Source organism: Nerophis lumbriciformis, linkage group LG03, assembly GCF_033978685.3.
Source record: "Nerophis lumbriciformis linkage group LG03, RoL_Nlum_v2.1, whole genome shotgun sequence".
Classification (NCBI taxonomy): Eukaryota; Metazoa; Chordata; class Actinopteri; order Syngnathiformes; family Syngnathidae; genus Nerophis; species Nerophis lumbriciformis.
This window is the reverse complement of record NC_084550.2, coordinates 17,392,501-17,407,375: the sequence shown is the minus strand read 5'-3', so window position 1 is coordinate 17,407,375 and position 14,875 is coordinate 17,392,501. Positions and strand designations below refer to the sequence as shown.

The 14,875-nt window shown below is 38.4% G+C and overlaps 1 protein-coding gene across 1 annotated transcript in view; it reads left to right on the top strand.

The window, feature by feature from the left end:
* The first annotated feature begins 585 nt into the window (after window positions 1-585).
* Window positions 586-14,875, top strand: part of sar1b (secretion associated, Ras related GTPase 1B) — a 32,728-nt gene continuing 18,438 nt past the window's right edge. Inside the window, exons 1-2 of the mRNA XM_061934452.1 lie at window positions 586-752; window positions 11,190-11,265. Coding sequence (XP_061790436.1) covers window positions 11,208-11,265 — 58 coding nt within the window. The 5' untranslated portion in view covers window positions 586-752; window positions 11,190-11,207. The remainder of the gene's footprint in view (window positions 753-11,189; window positions 11,266-14,875) is intronic.

The window sequence follows — 14,875 nt, the reverse complement described above, 5'->3', positions numbered from 1 at the left end:
TACATAAATAAATTAAAGACACTATAGGATAAATGTGACACTCACTGCTGACAATGAACCTTTTAACTTACCACAATTCCTTTTTTTTTATTTTTTTTATTCAGTGACACTTCTCTGTATGTTTGTGGTTTTTATTTTTGTTGTTACCTTTTTTTTTCTCCCCTTTTAGTCAGTTATTGTGATTTTCTATCTGCTTGTGATGAAGAGGACGGCAGTACATTACTACCCACTGTGACGGAAATGTAGGACGGGGGCGTGGGGAAGGAGTGCTATTATTTTACTTTTATTATTTTTCTGTACATTTTATTTTTATTTTTTGTATTTGTTTATTTATTTATTTATTTTTATTTTTTTGGGGGGGGGGGGGGGGTGTCGGTTTTCTCAGTACCTGTATTATGATTTCCCTATCAAATGAATTAATAAATATTAAAAAAAAGAAGAAGAAAAAAACAATTTGTGGAGTATTCTAAATAATCCAATCCAATGACATTTGATTAAATGAGTAAAATAAGACAAATGTGAAGTCAGTGTTACTTCAGTTCTCCAGCCGGAAAGAAGAATGTGAAACATAAACAGGAAGTTGCTCGCCAGCTTTTTTGGGGGAGTTACTAGACAGCCATTGCGGTGTCGTGGCTCACTAACAAAACAGGCACAAAACAAGACAGGAGATCCTGGCTGTCAGTATACTCCCCTAATTGGGCCGACTGGAAGACAAAACCCACTCAGCGAACCACCACACGCCTGGACAACCAGTAAGTTTCCGGGGAAGTTTTGTTTGCCGTGTGACACGTTAACATTCGCCATCACGGCTAGCTAGCGAGCTAGCATCCCGGTTGCTAACGATGCTAGGTTAGCATGTAGCTAACGTCAAGTTGGCTGACTTTACCTACTGGAGTAATTGCTTTTAGAAAAACATTTTTTTATTGTTTAAACATCCATACGGCGTTGGTAACGTTTTACCCCCTTTGGAACGTCTCATGTTTGTTAAAATTATAATGTTTTTTTTTTTTTACGTCGCCGCTTGGACAAAATGACACGTAACTAGTGGCTTAGCCAGCTAGCCTGTTAGCTGGCCCAGCTAATTCTTTAATGTTAACTTCACACTTTTAGCATTTATGGCGTCCTTTTGTATTTCTGTCATTAAAAGAGAAATGACATACTCAAACGTTTGCCATTTATTATAAACGAGCTAACTAACTGGGCTGCTACGTTGACAGTGGCTTTGACAAGCCTTTCATGCACTAAAATCACATCCCACAATTGATAAAAGTCAAATGTTCAGTTTCAGTTTATTTCGAACGTGCGAAACAATGTAATGCATGACAACAATTCCACTTGTTTCATTACTGCACGTCCGAAAAGGAATAGGAGGAAGCAGAGCTTATTTAATCCTACCCCTTTTTCATATCATAGCAATTTTATCACATTTCCTTGTTAGACTTAGACTTTCTTTTATTGTCATTCAAATTTGAACTTTCCAGTACAGATAAGAACAACATTTTGTTGCATTAGCTCATTGCAGTGCAGGATAAAAGAGCAATAAGGTGCAGATATAAATAAATAGATTACTGTACAGATAAATATATTGCACTTTTGCATATGCATCCACGTTTATGGATGTATGTTATATTGTCTTTCTATTCCAGCGCGTTAATCCGTTTTTTGGGGGGAATTGAGAGGATTATTATTATGATGCGTTCAAGAGTCTTATGGCCTGAGGGAAGAAGCTGTTACAGAACCTGGAGGTTCTGGTCAGGCAGCGGCTTTTTGCGATTTCCTGTATAAGGAGGAAGAGGAGTCCTGATGATCTTTTCCGCCGTCCTCACCGCTCTCTGCAGAGACTTCCAGTCTGAGGCATTGATCACATCCCACAATTGATAAAAGTCAAATTTTCAGTTTATTTGGAACATGCATACGACGCAATGTAATGCATGACACAATTCCAGTTGTTTCATTACTGCACGTCCGAAAAGGAGTAGGAAGAAGCAGAGCTTATTTAATCCTACCCCTTTTTCATACCATAGCAATTTTATCACATTTCCTTGTTAGACTTAGACTTCCTTTTATTGTCATTCAAATTTCAACTTTCCAGTACAGGTAAGAACCACATTTTGTTGCATTAGCTTGTTGTAGTGCAGGATAAAAGAGTAATGAGGTGCAATGTTCAGTTTATTTCGAACATGCACACGAAACAATGTAATATTACGCATGACAACAATTCCACTTGTTTCATTACTGCACGTCTGAAAAGGAGTAGGAAGAAGCAGAGCTTATTTAATCCTACCCCTTTTTCATACCATAGCAATTTTATCAAATTTCCTTGTTAGACTTAGGATTCCTTTTGTCATTCAAATTTGAACTTTACAGTACAGATAGGAACAACATTTTGTTGCATTAGCTCGTTGCAGTGCAGGATAAAAGAGCAATAAGGTGGAGACATAAATAAATAGCATGAATTGATTAAGGTAGATCCCGACTTGAACAAGTTGAAAAACTTATTCGGGTGTTACCATTTAGTGGTCAATTGTACGAAATATGTACTGTACAATCTACTAATAAAAGTTTCAATTAATTCAATCAAAAAAGATGACTGTACAGATAAATACCGTATTTTTCGGACTATAAGTTGCAGTTTTTTTCATAGTTTGGCCGGGGGTGTGACTTATACTCAGGAGCGACTTAGGTGTAAAATTATTAACACATTACCGTAAAATATTAAATATAATTTAGCTCATTCACGTAAGAGACTAGACGTATAAGATTTCATGGGATTTAGCGATTAGGAGTGACAGATTGTTTGGTAAACGTATAGCATGTTCGATATGTTATAGTTATTTGAATGACTCTTACCATAATATGTTACGTTAACATACCAGGCACGTTCTCAGTTGGTTATTTATGCGTCATAACGTACACTTATTCAGCCTGTTGTTCACTATTCTTTATTTATTTTAAATTGCCTTTCAAATGTCTATTCTTGGTGTTGGGTTTTATCAAATAAATTTCCCCCAAAAAATGCGACTTATACTCCAGTGCGACTTATATATGTTTTTTTCCTTCTTTATTATGCATTTTCGGCCGGTGCGACTTATACTCCGAAAACTACGGTAATGCATGACAACAATTCCACTTGTTTCATTACTGCACGTTCAAAAAAGAGTAGGAAGAAGGAGAGCTTATTTAATTGTACCCCTTTTCATACCATAGCAATTTTATCAAGTTTTCTTGTTAGACTTAGACTCCCTTTTATTGTCATTCAAATTTGAACTTTACAGTACAGATAGGAACAACATTTTGTTGCATTAGCTTGTTGCAGTGCAGGATAAAAGAGCAATAAGGTGGAGACATAAATAAATAGCATGAATTGATTAACGTAGATCCCAAGTTGAAAAACGTATTCGGGTGTTACCATTTAGTGGTCAATTGTGCGGAATATGTACTGTACTGTGCAATCTACTAATACAAGTTACAATCAATTCAATCAAAAAAGATTACTGTACATCCAGGTTTATGGATGTATGTTATATTGTCTTTATATTCCAGCTACTAATAAAAGTTTCAATCAATTAATCCGTTTTGTGGGGGAATTCAGGGGATTATTATTATGATGCGTTCAAGAGTCTTATGGCCTGAGGGAAGAAGCGGTTACAGTTAAGTTAAGGTAAAGTACCAATGATTGTCACACACACTCGATGTGGTGAAATTTGTCCTCTGCATTTGATCCATCCCCTTGTTCACCCCCTGTGAGATGAGGGGAGCAGTGGGCAGCATCGGTGCCGCGCCCGGGAATCATTTTTGGAGATTTAACCCCCAATTCCAACCCTTGATGCTGAGTGCCAAGCAGGGAGGTAATGGGTCTCATTTTTATAGTCTTTGGGTTTGAACTCACAACCTACCGATCTCAGTGCGGACACTCTAACCACTGGGCCACTGAGTAGGTCAGTACAGAACCTAGAGGTTCTGCTCCGGGGGCTGCGGAACCTCTTTCTAGAGTCCAGCAGTGAAAACAGTCCTTGGTGGGTGTGGGAGGGAGTCTCTGCAGATTTTCTGAGCCCTGGTCAGGCAGCAGCTTTTTGCGATGTCCTGTATAAGGAGGAAGAGGAGTCCTGATGATCTTTTCCGCCGTCCTCACCACTCTTTGCAGAGACTTCCAGTCTGAGGCACTGATCACATCCCACAATTGATAAAAGTCCAATGTTCAGTTTCAGTTTATTTGGAACGTGCATACGACGCAATGTAATGCATGACACAATACCAGTTGTTTCATTACAGCAGGTCCGAAAAGGAGTAGGAAGACTACCCCTTTTCATACCATAGCAATTTATTTATTTCCTTGTTCTCTCTAACAGAACAATGAACAAATAAATAATATACTATATATATATATATATAGTAAGCAGACAAATATTAAATTCATAAATAATATTTGTCTCAATAAAAAAGGGGGGAAAAGGGTTCAATATGTTCATCATAATTCTTGTTCTGTGTACTTTGTGAACACTTGTAGTTTAAACAGTCTCTTAAACTAAATCATATTGGTGTTTTGTTTGATTGCTTTGGTTAATCCGTTACATAATCTAATTCCACATACTGATATACTAAAGGTGTTACGTGTTGTACAAATGTTTTAAATTAGATTTTCCTCTAAGGTTATATTTCTCCTCTTTTGTTGAGAAGAATTGTTGTACATTCTTGGGTATCAGGTTATAGTTTGCTTTATACATAATTTTATCTGTTTGCAAATGCACCAAATCGTTGAATTTCAATAATTGTGATTTATTAAATAAAGGGTTTGTATGTTCTCTATATCCAACATTATGTATTATTCTAATTGATCTTTTTCGTAACACGGTTAGTGAATGAAACCCACATTTGTAGTTGTTTCCCCATATTTCTACACAATAATTCAGATATGGTAACACTAGCGAGCAGTAGAGAATGTATGGTCCACTTTCAAGCACTAAATGTTAGGAGTGAAACGATTCGTTTCGATTCAGAATGTGTGGTTGCCGTAACGATTTAGGGACCAGTTTATACTATTTTTTTTTAGAACAATACGATGTGAAACGTTTGTGTTGAAATTGATTCAGTAACTTTTGAGCCAAAAAAAATCTAGCAGTCTAACTGAAATAAATACAGGATACCGGACATTGTAGACAAAGTTTCTTATATTCTTATTTCTTGTAAACAAACAAGTAACAACAATCAATGGCCAATGCATTCACATCGTGTTTGAATAAAGTACAACCAACACATTAGGTTGAATTAACAAGAAGATACATTTTGTACCTGCATTTTTAATATTCAAGAAATATTCAATAAAAGTACAGTAACCAACATTTTAACAGTATATTTACCTGCTACTTCTACTTTTGTTTTTCCAATATAAAATCTTACAATATTAATTAAAAAATAAAGTGCAACCAACATTTCTTCAGGTTGAAAGAGCACTAGGTTTACCTATAACCTTTGCTGTTGTTTTTTGACATAGAAACAATACAAATACAAAATAAATGGATATCAAAAAACTAAGTGCAACCAAATCTCTTCAGGTTAAATGAGCAATGGTTTGACCTGCTACTACTCTTATTTTAATATACGAAGATAGCAGAGAGAAAAGTCACAACACATACAAACACAGTCATTAAGCCATAACACAACTGTAAAACAAAACAACAATACAAAGACGAAACGGAAACACTATTTTTGTTTTGATGACTAATGGCGATGACATCACAGACAGGCAAGACAGACCTGAATAACGTTTAACGTCCTCATCGCTAACAGTGTTAAAGGGGCTGTTTTCAACTTGCTCACAGTTACATTTTTCAAAGCAAAAATATAACAAGAACACCATTGGCTAGCTTATGTTATCATAAATGGTTTAATAGAACATATGTGTTAAAACTGTCTATATGATTTACAATTACTAAGTTTGTTTAACACATTTTTTTACCGGCCTGAATAAAATGATTGGTGTTTACGGCAGTCACCCACACTGTCTCGTCAACAAGTGCACACAAACATAAGTAGTCCAGAAGAAGCAACGGACAATTTGCAGGTATGTCGTATTTATGATAGAATATATATATATTCAATTCTAACTATTCAAATTGCTGTTATTAGCTAACAACACCCAAAGATAATGCATGTGTTACGTACGTTCGTACATAGTTACGTCATTGCGTCATAGAAGCGAGAATATTGGGCTATAACGCTTACCGTATTTTTCCGGAGTATAAGTCGCACCGGAGTATAAGTCTTACCTGCCGAAAATGCATAATAAAGAAGGAAAAAAACATATATAAGTTGCACTGGAGCCCGGCCAAACTATGAAAAAAACTGCGACTTATAGTCCGAAAAATACGGTAAATACATTGATAAGTTAGCGCCTTCTAGACATCCGTTCAAATGTCGCAAACAGCCTCTTTAAACTTCATATAAAGGCTGCCGTTCTTAAATCCACTGTCTTCCTTTTTTCTAGCATCGATAAAATCAATTGATTTTCGTTTAAATAGATGTTGAATCGATACCTATCTTCCAGAAGATAAACTTGCAGTGCATAGATTGATGTAGTTGAATCTAAGAATTATAAATTGATACAGGCTCCAGGCCCGCCGCGACTATGAAAGGGGAAAGCGGTAAAAATGGATAGATGGATGGATAGCGATTAATCGTTACAACCCTACTAAATTACGTCCCACAATTGATAAAAGTGAGGGTTTGGTGCACAGTGTTTACTGACCTGTAAAAAACTTGCATCCTATTGTTTATCATCTCGATTTGTTAGCAAAAACATGTTAAGTCTGTACAGTAAATATATTGATTAGCACATTTGAATTTGTATACTTTAAGAAGTACGCTATGATACACTTGTATCTTACTAATTTTTGTTCCATTGACTGATGCCATTGTATTTTTCTAGAGGTTATTATAATAACCTCTGTATGCCTAGCTTCTTACAGCGAGTGATTGCATTTTTTTAAGGTCTCAACCAGAAACAATCTTTCTATTATTCTAGAAGTTATTAACCAAAAACATGGAACATGTTGCAGTGATGCCATTGTATTTTTCTGAAGTTTATTAACCAGAAACATGGAACATCTAACAGTGATGCCGTTGTATTTTTCGAAAGTTCATTAACCAGAAACATGGAACATCTTGCAGTGATGCTATTATATATATTTAGAAATTATCAATCAGAACCATATAGTATCACTGTAAGATGTTTCTGGGTGATAATTTCTAGAAACATCAATCAATCAAAGTTTATTTATATAGCCCTTAATCGCAAAGGCTTCAAAGGGCATCACTGCAAAATGTTCCTTGTTTCTGGTTGATGACTTCTAGAAACATTTATTAACATCACTGCAAGATGTTCCATATTTCTAGAAGTAACCAACGAGAAACATTTATTAACATCACTGCAAAATGTTCCATATTTCTAGAAGTTACCAACGAGAAACATGGACCATTTTGCAGTGATGCTATTACATTGCATCCAGAAAGTATTCACAGCGCTTCCCTTTTTATCATTTTGTTATGTTGCAGTCGTATTCCAAAATGTAATAAATTAATTTTGTCCTCAAACATCTAAACACAATACCACATAATGAAAATGTTGAAAGTTTTTATTTTTTATTTTTGCAAATTTATACAAAATAAAAAAACCCAAAGAAATCACATACATAAGCTGTCTCTCCCCTTAAAGGGCAACATTGTCACCAGACCTATGTAAGCGTCAATATATGTTGCAGAAAAAAGACCATATATTTTTTTAACCGATTTCCGAACTTTAAATGGGTGAATTTTGGCGAATTAAGCGCCTTTCTATTATTCGCTCTCGGAGCGATGACGTCACATCGGGAAGCAATCCGCCATTTTCTCAAACACCTAGTCAAATCAGCTCTGTTATTTTCCATTTTTTCGACTGTTTTCCGTACCTTGGAGACATCATGCCTCGTGGGTGTGTTGTTGGAGGGTGTAACAACACGAACAGGGACGGAATCAAGTTGCACCAGTGGCCCAAAGATGCGAAAGTGGCAAGAAATTGGACGTTTGTTCCGCACACTTTACCGACGAAAGCTATGCTACGACAGAGATGGCAAGAATGTGTGGATATCCTGCGACACTCAAAGCAGATGCATTTCCAACTAGACTGGACAGATCAGCTTTCAGGAAAAGAGAGCGGATGAGGGTATGTCTACAGAATATATTAATTGATGAAAACTGGGCTGTCTGCACTCTCAAAGTGCATGTTGTTGCCAAATGTATTTCATATGCTGTAAACCTAGTTCATAGTTGTTAGTTTCCTTTAATGCCAAACAAACACATACCAATCGTTGGTTTGAAGGCGATCGCCGAGTTCGTCCTCGCTTTCTCCCGTGTCGCTGGCTGTCGTGTCGTTTTCGTCGGTTTCGCTTGCATACGGTTCAAATCGATATGGCTCAATTGCTTCAGTTTCTTCTTCAATTTCGTTTTCGCTACCTGCCTCCACACTACAACCATCCGTTGTAGTAATCTGCGTAATCTGTTGAATCACTTAAACCGCTGAAATCCGAGTCTGAATCCGAGCTAATGTCGCTATAGCTTGCTGTTCTATGCGCCATGTTTGTTTGTGTTGGCATCACTATGTGACGTCACAGGAAAATGGACGGGTGTATATAACATAGGTTAAAATCAGGCACTTTGAAGCTTTTTTTAGGGATATTGCGTGATGGGTAAAATTTTGAAAAAAACTTCCAAAAATAAAATAAGCCACTGGGAACTAATTTTTAATGGTTTTAACCCTTCTGAAATTGTGATAATGTTCCCCTTTAATGTAACTAAATAGGCCATTTTCTGCCAAAGGTTCCTGGAACCTTTAGTTTCTGGAACTATAGGTTCCTGTAGAAGTTTGTGTATTGCTTCCACTCATTTCATAGTTCACAGTTTAGGTCTCAATGAGGACAGTGGCCTCCATCTTCCGTAAATTGAAGACATTTGAAACCACTAGGACTATGCCTAGAGCTGTCTGGCCGTCTAAATTGAGTCATAGGTAGAGAAGGTCCTTAATCAGGGAGGTGACCAAGAAATCGGTGGTCACTCTGTCAGAGCTACAGCATTCCTCTGTGGAGAGAGGATAACCCTCCAGCTCTGCAGCAATCCACCAATCAGGCCTGTATAGTGGCCAGACCGAAGACATTTCTTAGTAAAAAGTTTGCTAAAATGCATCTGAAAGACTCTCAGACAATGAGAAACAAAATTCTCTGGTCTGATGAGACAAAGATTGAACTCTTTGGAGTGAATGCCAGGGGTCATGTTTGGAGGAAGCTCGGCACCACTCATCACCAGGCCAATCCCATCCCTACAGTGAGGCGTGGTGGTGGCAGCAGCATGCTGTGGGGATGTTTTTAGCGGCAGGAACTTGGAGACTTCTCATCCAACCTGATAGAGCTTGAGAGGTGCTGCAAAGAGGAATGGGCGAAACTGCCAAAAGATAGGTGTGCCATGTCTGTGGCATCGTATTCAAAATGACTTAAAATTGCTGCCAAAATGTGCATCAACAAAGTATTGAGCAAAGACTGTGATGACTTATGTACATGCGAAGTCTTACTTTTTTACTTTTAATAAAAAATTTCTCAAAACATTTTTTTCCACATTCTCTTTATGATGGTGTATTGTGCGTATAATTTTGGAATAAGGCTGTAACATAACAAAATGTGAAAAGTGAAACACTGATTACTTTCCATATGTACTCTATTTCTAGAAGTTATTAAGCAGAAACATCTCGCAGCGATTATATTTTTCTAGAAGTTGTCACGCAGAAACGTGGAACATCTTGCAGTGATGCCATCCTGCAGCATTCCTAATAAGGCCGGCGTTGATAGAGTTGACGTGGGTTGTATTTACGTGGTGCTGACCTTTGACCGTTACACCTTAGACTTGTTTGCATGTTGCATCACTGGGTGCAGAGGTTGGTAGCAGCTGATACGTGGAGAAAGAGGATGACATGATGACCGGAGGAGTTGGAAAGTGAGCGTCGAATGCTTGGTTTATTTTGCTGAGCTTAAATGGCGGGTTGACCAGGAGCTGGTCCATCATATGTCACTGTTGGTTCTGAAAACCTCTGGTCCAACGATCCAAAGGCTTGTACTAGAACAATCCCTGTGGAAAGCCACAGTTTGTTCTTATCTATCCGATACGCTGGAGCAGATTGTGTAGGAAGTGCGCATGTGGATGTGTTGAATATTATTACTATCACTTTGAATTTTATGATATTCTATTAGTCTTTATTACTGAAAACTACTCAACCCCAAGACAAACAGCTAGTCAGAAGTCAAGATCAAAAAGTACACACAATGGAAAACAATTCATTTGTCTACCATCCATCCATCTATTTTCTACCGCTTATTCCCTTCGGGGTCGCGGGGGGCGCTGGAGCCTATCTCAGCTACAATCGGGCGGAAGGCGGGGTACACCCTGGACAAGTCGCCACCTCATCGCAGGGCCAACACAGATAGACAACATTCCCACTCACATTCACATACTAGGGCCAATTTAGTGTTGCCAATCAACCTATCCCCAAGTGCATGACTTTGGAGGTGAGAGGATTGATATTTATATCCTACAAAAGAGAATTGTGCATTTGTGATATCATCACATAACACTGGAGGTGTGCGTGCTGGTTAGGGGGGGGGGGGAAACTAAATGTTCGTAAAACATCAAAATGTGTCAATCTCCATTTTGACGATGACTAATGGACATTTGTGGAGAGGTGGAATTTGCACAAAGACTCCTTGCATTTCACCCAGTGTTCCTAACAGTTGTTCAAGTGTAATAAAAAGCCAAACATTGATTAAATTGAACATAATAACTTGTCTACTCACTTTGCCGTGTTGTGCTGAGCCGCCAAGACATGCCGCTGTATACCACGGTGGTAATGTGGTTATCATCGCTTTTGTCATCTTTTGCCATCACTGGTTGCATACATCACAAAATAGTATTACTATTCATCTGAATTTTCCTGAGATTAGCTATCCTCTCGTGCAATTTTCACACATTTTCCCCCAAAAATGTTTTTGCAAATTATACCGCTTCAAGGGGATATCTTCCTATTGTTTACTTAGTGTGTTAACTGCACTTTGTTTTGCACTATGTAATCTCAGTGTGTGAGTTCATGTTTTTAAAAGTTCATCTTTCTTTCACAGGATTCAACAGCTCCAGATATGGCGTTCATATTTGACTGGATTTATAGCGGATTCAATAGCGTACTACAGTTTTTAGGTGAGTACGACAACTCTTCGATGGCGCCATGTGATGCAGCGCTTGCCGCGCAACATGCTTTAGTCTTAAGGGCTGGGATTCTGTTGTGGAATCAACAGTGGGTACACAAATATTACACAATATGGGCGAAATGACACAAGTCAACTTCGCTTTCTATGAAGGCTGTCGGTCCTGTTCACCCTGTCACGCAGGTAGAATGTACTGCACAGCGCTGAGTCACAATTCTGGCTAATACACCAGGCTTGCTAGCACATGTCTAATAGGAAGGTACACACTTCCAGTACCACGTTTCAGATTATAACCCAGAATGTTTGAATGCTACTTTTCACATTTCATATGTTACCAATTCCTGCTACCTGGCAATCCAGACCACCACTCAACTATACAAATTTATCATATATATATATATATATATATATATATTTATACATATCTATATCTATATATATATATATATATATATATATATATGTATATTAGGCCTGGGCGATATCGAATATATTCGATATATCGCTGGTTTGTCTCTGTGCGATGTAGAAAATGACTATATCGTGAGTATTTGAGTATACGTTCTCACGCAGTTGTTTTTAGCTGCGGGCATTACACTACAGGCGTTTCTCACTCTTTCTTGTCTCTTCTTCTCAGAGACATAAAACAAGCGCACCTTCTTACATACGTCACATACTGTCGCGCGTGCAACGTCATGCGCTCTTGCGGAGCAGAAAGGCAGCAGCATGGGTAACGTTAGCTGTGGTGCGAGTGGTAATACGAGAGAAAGAAGGTGCGAATCTGGTAACAAATGAAGGAAGAATAATTAATTCCCAAGAAAAACAGCACGGGGTCCATCGTCTGGCGGTAGGGGTGTAACGATACACAAAAATTTCGGTTCGGTACGTACCTCGGTTCGGTTCATTTTCGGTACAGTAATAAAAAAAAAATTAAAAAAAAAAGTTTTGGTTATTTTTTTACCAAATTTGTAAACAATGGCTTTATCCTTTTAACATTAGGAACACTATAATAATTCTGCCCACGTTAATCAACATTAAACTGCCTCAAGTTGTTGTTCAGATTAAATAGAATGACAAAACTTTTCTTCTACATATAAAAAGTGCAACATTAAACAGTTTCAAGTCAACTCATCATGCTTAATTTATTACAGCATTTGGTAAGCCTGTTTTTATTATGTAAACGTTATATTTTTATCAACATGTAAGAGACTACGCACGCACACAAACAAACAAACACGCACGCACACACACACACACCGCAAAATGAGCTAACGCTACGCTAAAAGCTAATTAGCCTTCACCTCAAGCCAGGACTGCGAGCGAGCTGAGCTGCAGTTTAAGTTTGTTTGTGGAGAGTTAGCTGCCTGATGCTCACCTGCTAAACACCTATCTGCTCGACGCTGAAGCACTGACGACATGCGCTCTGAATACGCACTGCTGATTGGCTGTGAAACGCTTTGTGTGTACCAATCAAATGGTTGTGTGGGTGGGACAATGCTGGGTGCTGAGACAGAGGCAGAAGGAGCAGAGCAGCTTGTTAAGACTTTAGCTTAGAAACTCGTTCGGCACACCCCCGTACCGAACCGAAAGCCCCTTACCGAAACGGTTCAATACAAAACATGTACCGTTACACCCCCTATCTGGCGGTGGTTTTCTAATGTTTTAAAGGCCCACGGCACATTCTAAAAATACTATTTAAAAAAACAAACAAACAAAAAAAAAAAACATAACAAAAGTGAAATAAAAAAGCTTAAAGGTTAAATGTAATTTAGAAAAAGTTGCAATGTTGACTAATAAAACAAAGCCGTTTTTTTTTTCCTTTCAAACTGTCATTGCTCAAAACATAATATGGAATCAAAATCAATGTTATTATGAATTATAGACCTATCCAAGGTTCCGATTACTTCACATCAAATATTCCACTAAGAAAAATATTTTTGGTGGAAGATTTTGCAAATTTGGTAAATAAGTAACCCCAAAATTTACATTTTGTTGTTTTCTTACTGTACCGAAAATTAACCGAACCGTGACCTCTAAACCGAGGTACGTACCGAACCGAAATTTGTGTACCGTTACACCCCTTATATATATATATATATATATATATATATATATATATATATTATAGAGGAGTGAAACACGGAGACTTGTGTGTACGGAGGAAATACTTGTTGGAATTGGGCCCGTTGTTAGCATAACATTGGCAATAAAAGATAAAAAGGGCGTCAGGCTTTGCGTCTTCTTCTGGACGCTACAATACATTATATCACTCTTTTGTTTTCATGTTAAAAAAAAAACATTTTAAGGTGTGGCGGCTAATACATCGGCGTGGCGCACTGCCACAGTCAAGTAATACTATCGCGCTGTAGCTGAAAGTTGTGTTGTTATTTGTCTATTGCGTTTGTTTTTGTTGTGACATTTTTCAGCCGCCGTAGCTACCCGCCATCATGGGGATGACGCCACAGACGGGCAGACAGACTTAAGTAACGGTTCACTTCCTTATCATTAAAAGTACCGTATTTTCCGCACTATAAGGCGCACCGGATTATTAGCCGCACCTTCTATGAATTACATATTTCATAATTTTGTCCACCAATAAGCCGCCCCGGACTATAAGCCGCGCCTACGCTGCGCTAAAGTGAATGTCAAAAAAACGCTGCGCTAAAGTGAATGTCAAAAAAACAGTCAGATAGTTCAGTCAAACTTTAATAATATATTGAAAACCAGCGTTCTAACAACTCTGTCCCAAAATGTACGCAAATGTGCAATCACAAACATAGTAAAATTCAAAATGGTGTAGAGCAATAGTAACATAATGTTGCTCGAACGTTAATGTCACAACACACAATATAAACATAGCGCTCACCTTCTGAAGTTATTCTTCATTCGTAAATCCTTCGAATTCTTCGTCTTCGGTGTCCGAATTGAAAAGTTGCGCAAGCGTGGTATCCAAAATGGCCGGTTCCGTCTCGTCGAAGTCATCGGGAGTCAGTGTCGCTGTTGTTCTGTGAATCCTGCCTTCTGGAAAGCTCGGACCACAGTTGTGACCGAAATATCTGCCCAGGCATTTACGATCCACTGGCAAATGTTGGCGTGTGTCGTCCGGCGCTGTCTGTCCGTCTTAGTGAAGGTGTGTTCGCCTTCGGAGCTGTGTGAAAAAAGCCACCCGGCCTCTTCGCGTAAACTTCCCTTAACCACTCGCTCATCTTTTCTTCATCCATCCATCCCTTCGAGTTAGCTTTTATGATGACGCCGGCTGGAAAGGTCTCTTTTGGCAAGGTCTTCCTTTTGAATATCACCATGGGTGGAAGTTAGCATGGCAAGCTAGAACCACAGTGAAGGATGACTTCTCATTCCCTGTGGTGCGAATATTCACCGTACGTGCTCCCGTTCCACAGTGCGGTTCACAGGAATATCAGTTGCTGTGAAATACGGTAGTAATCCGTGTGCGGATGGAGAGATTGCGTCTTTTTATGAACCGGATCGCTTAGTAGGAGCCATTTTGTGGTCTTTACAGATGTAAACAGGAAATGAAACGTACGGTGATATCCGCGCGTTTTTTCTTCTTCTTCCGGGGGCGGGTAGAAGAAGAAGCGCTTCCT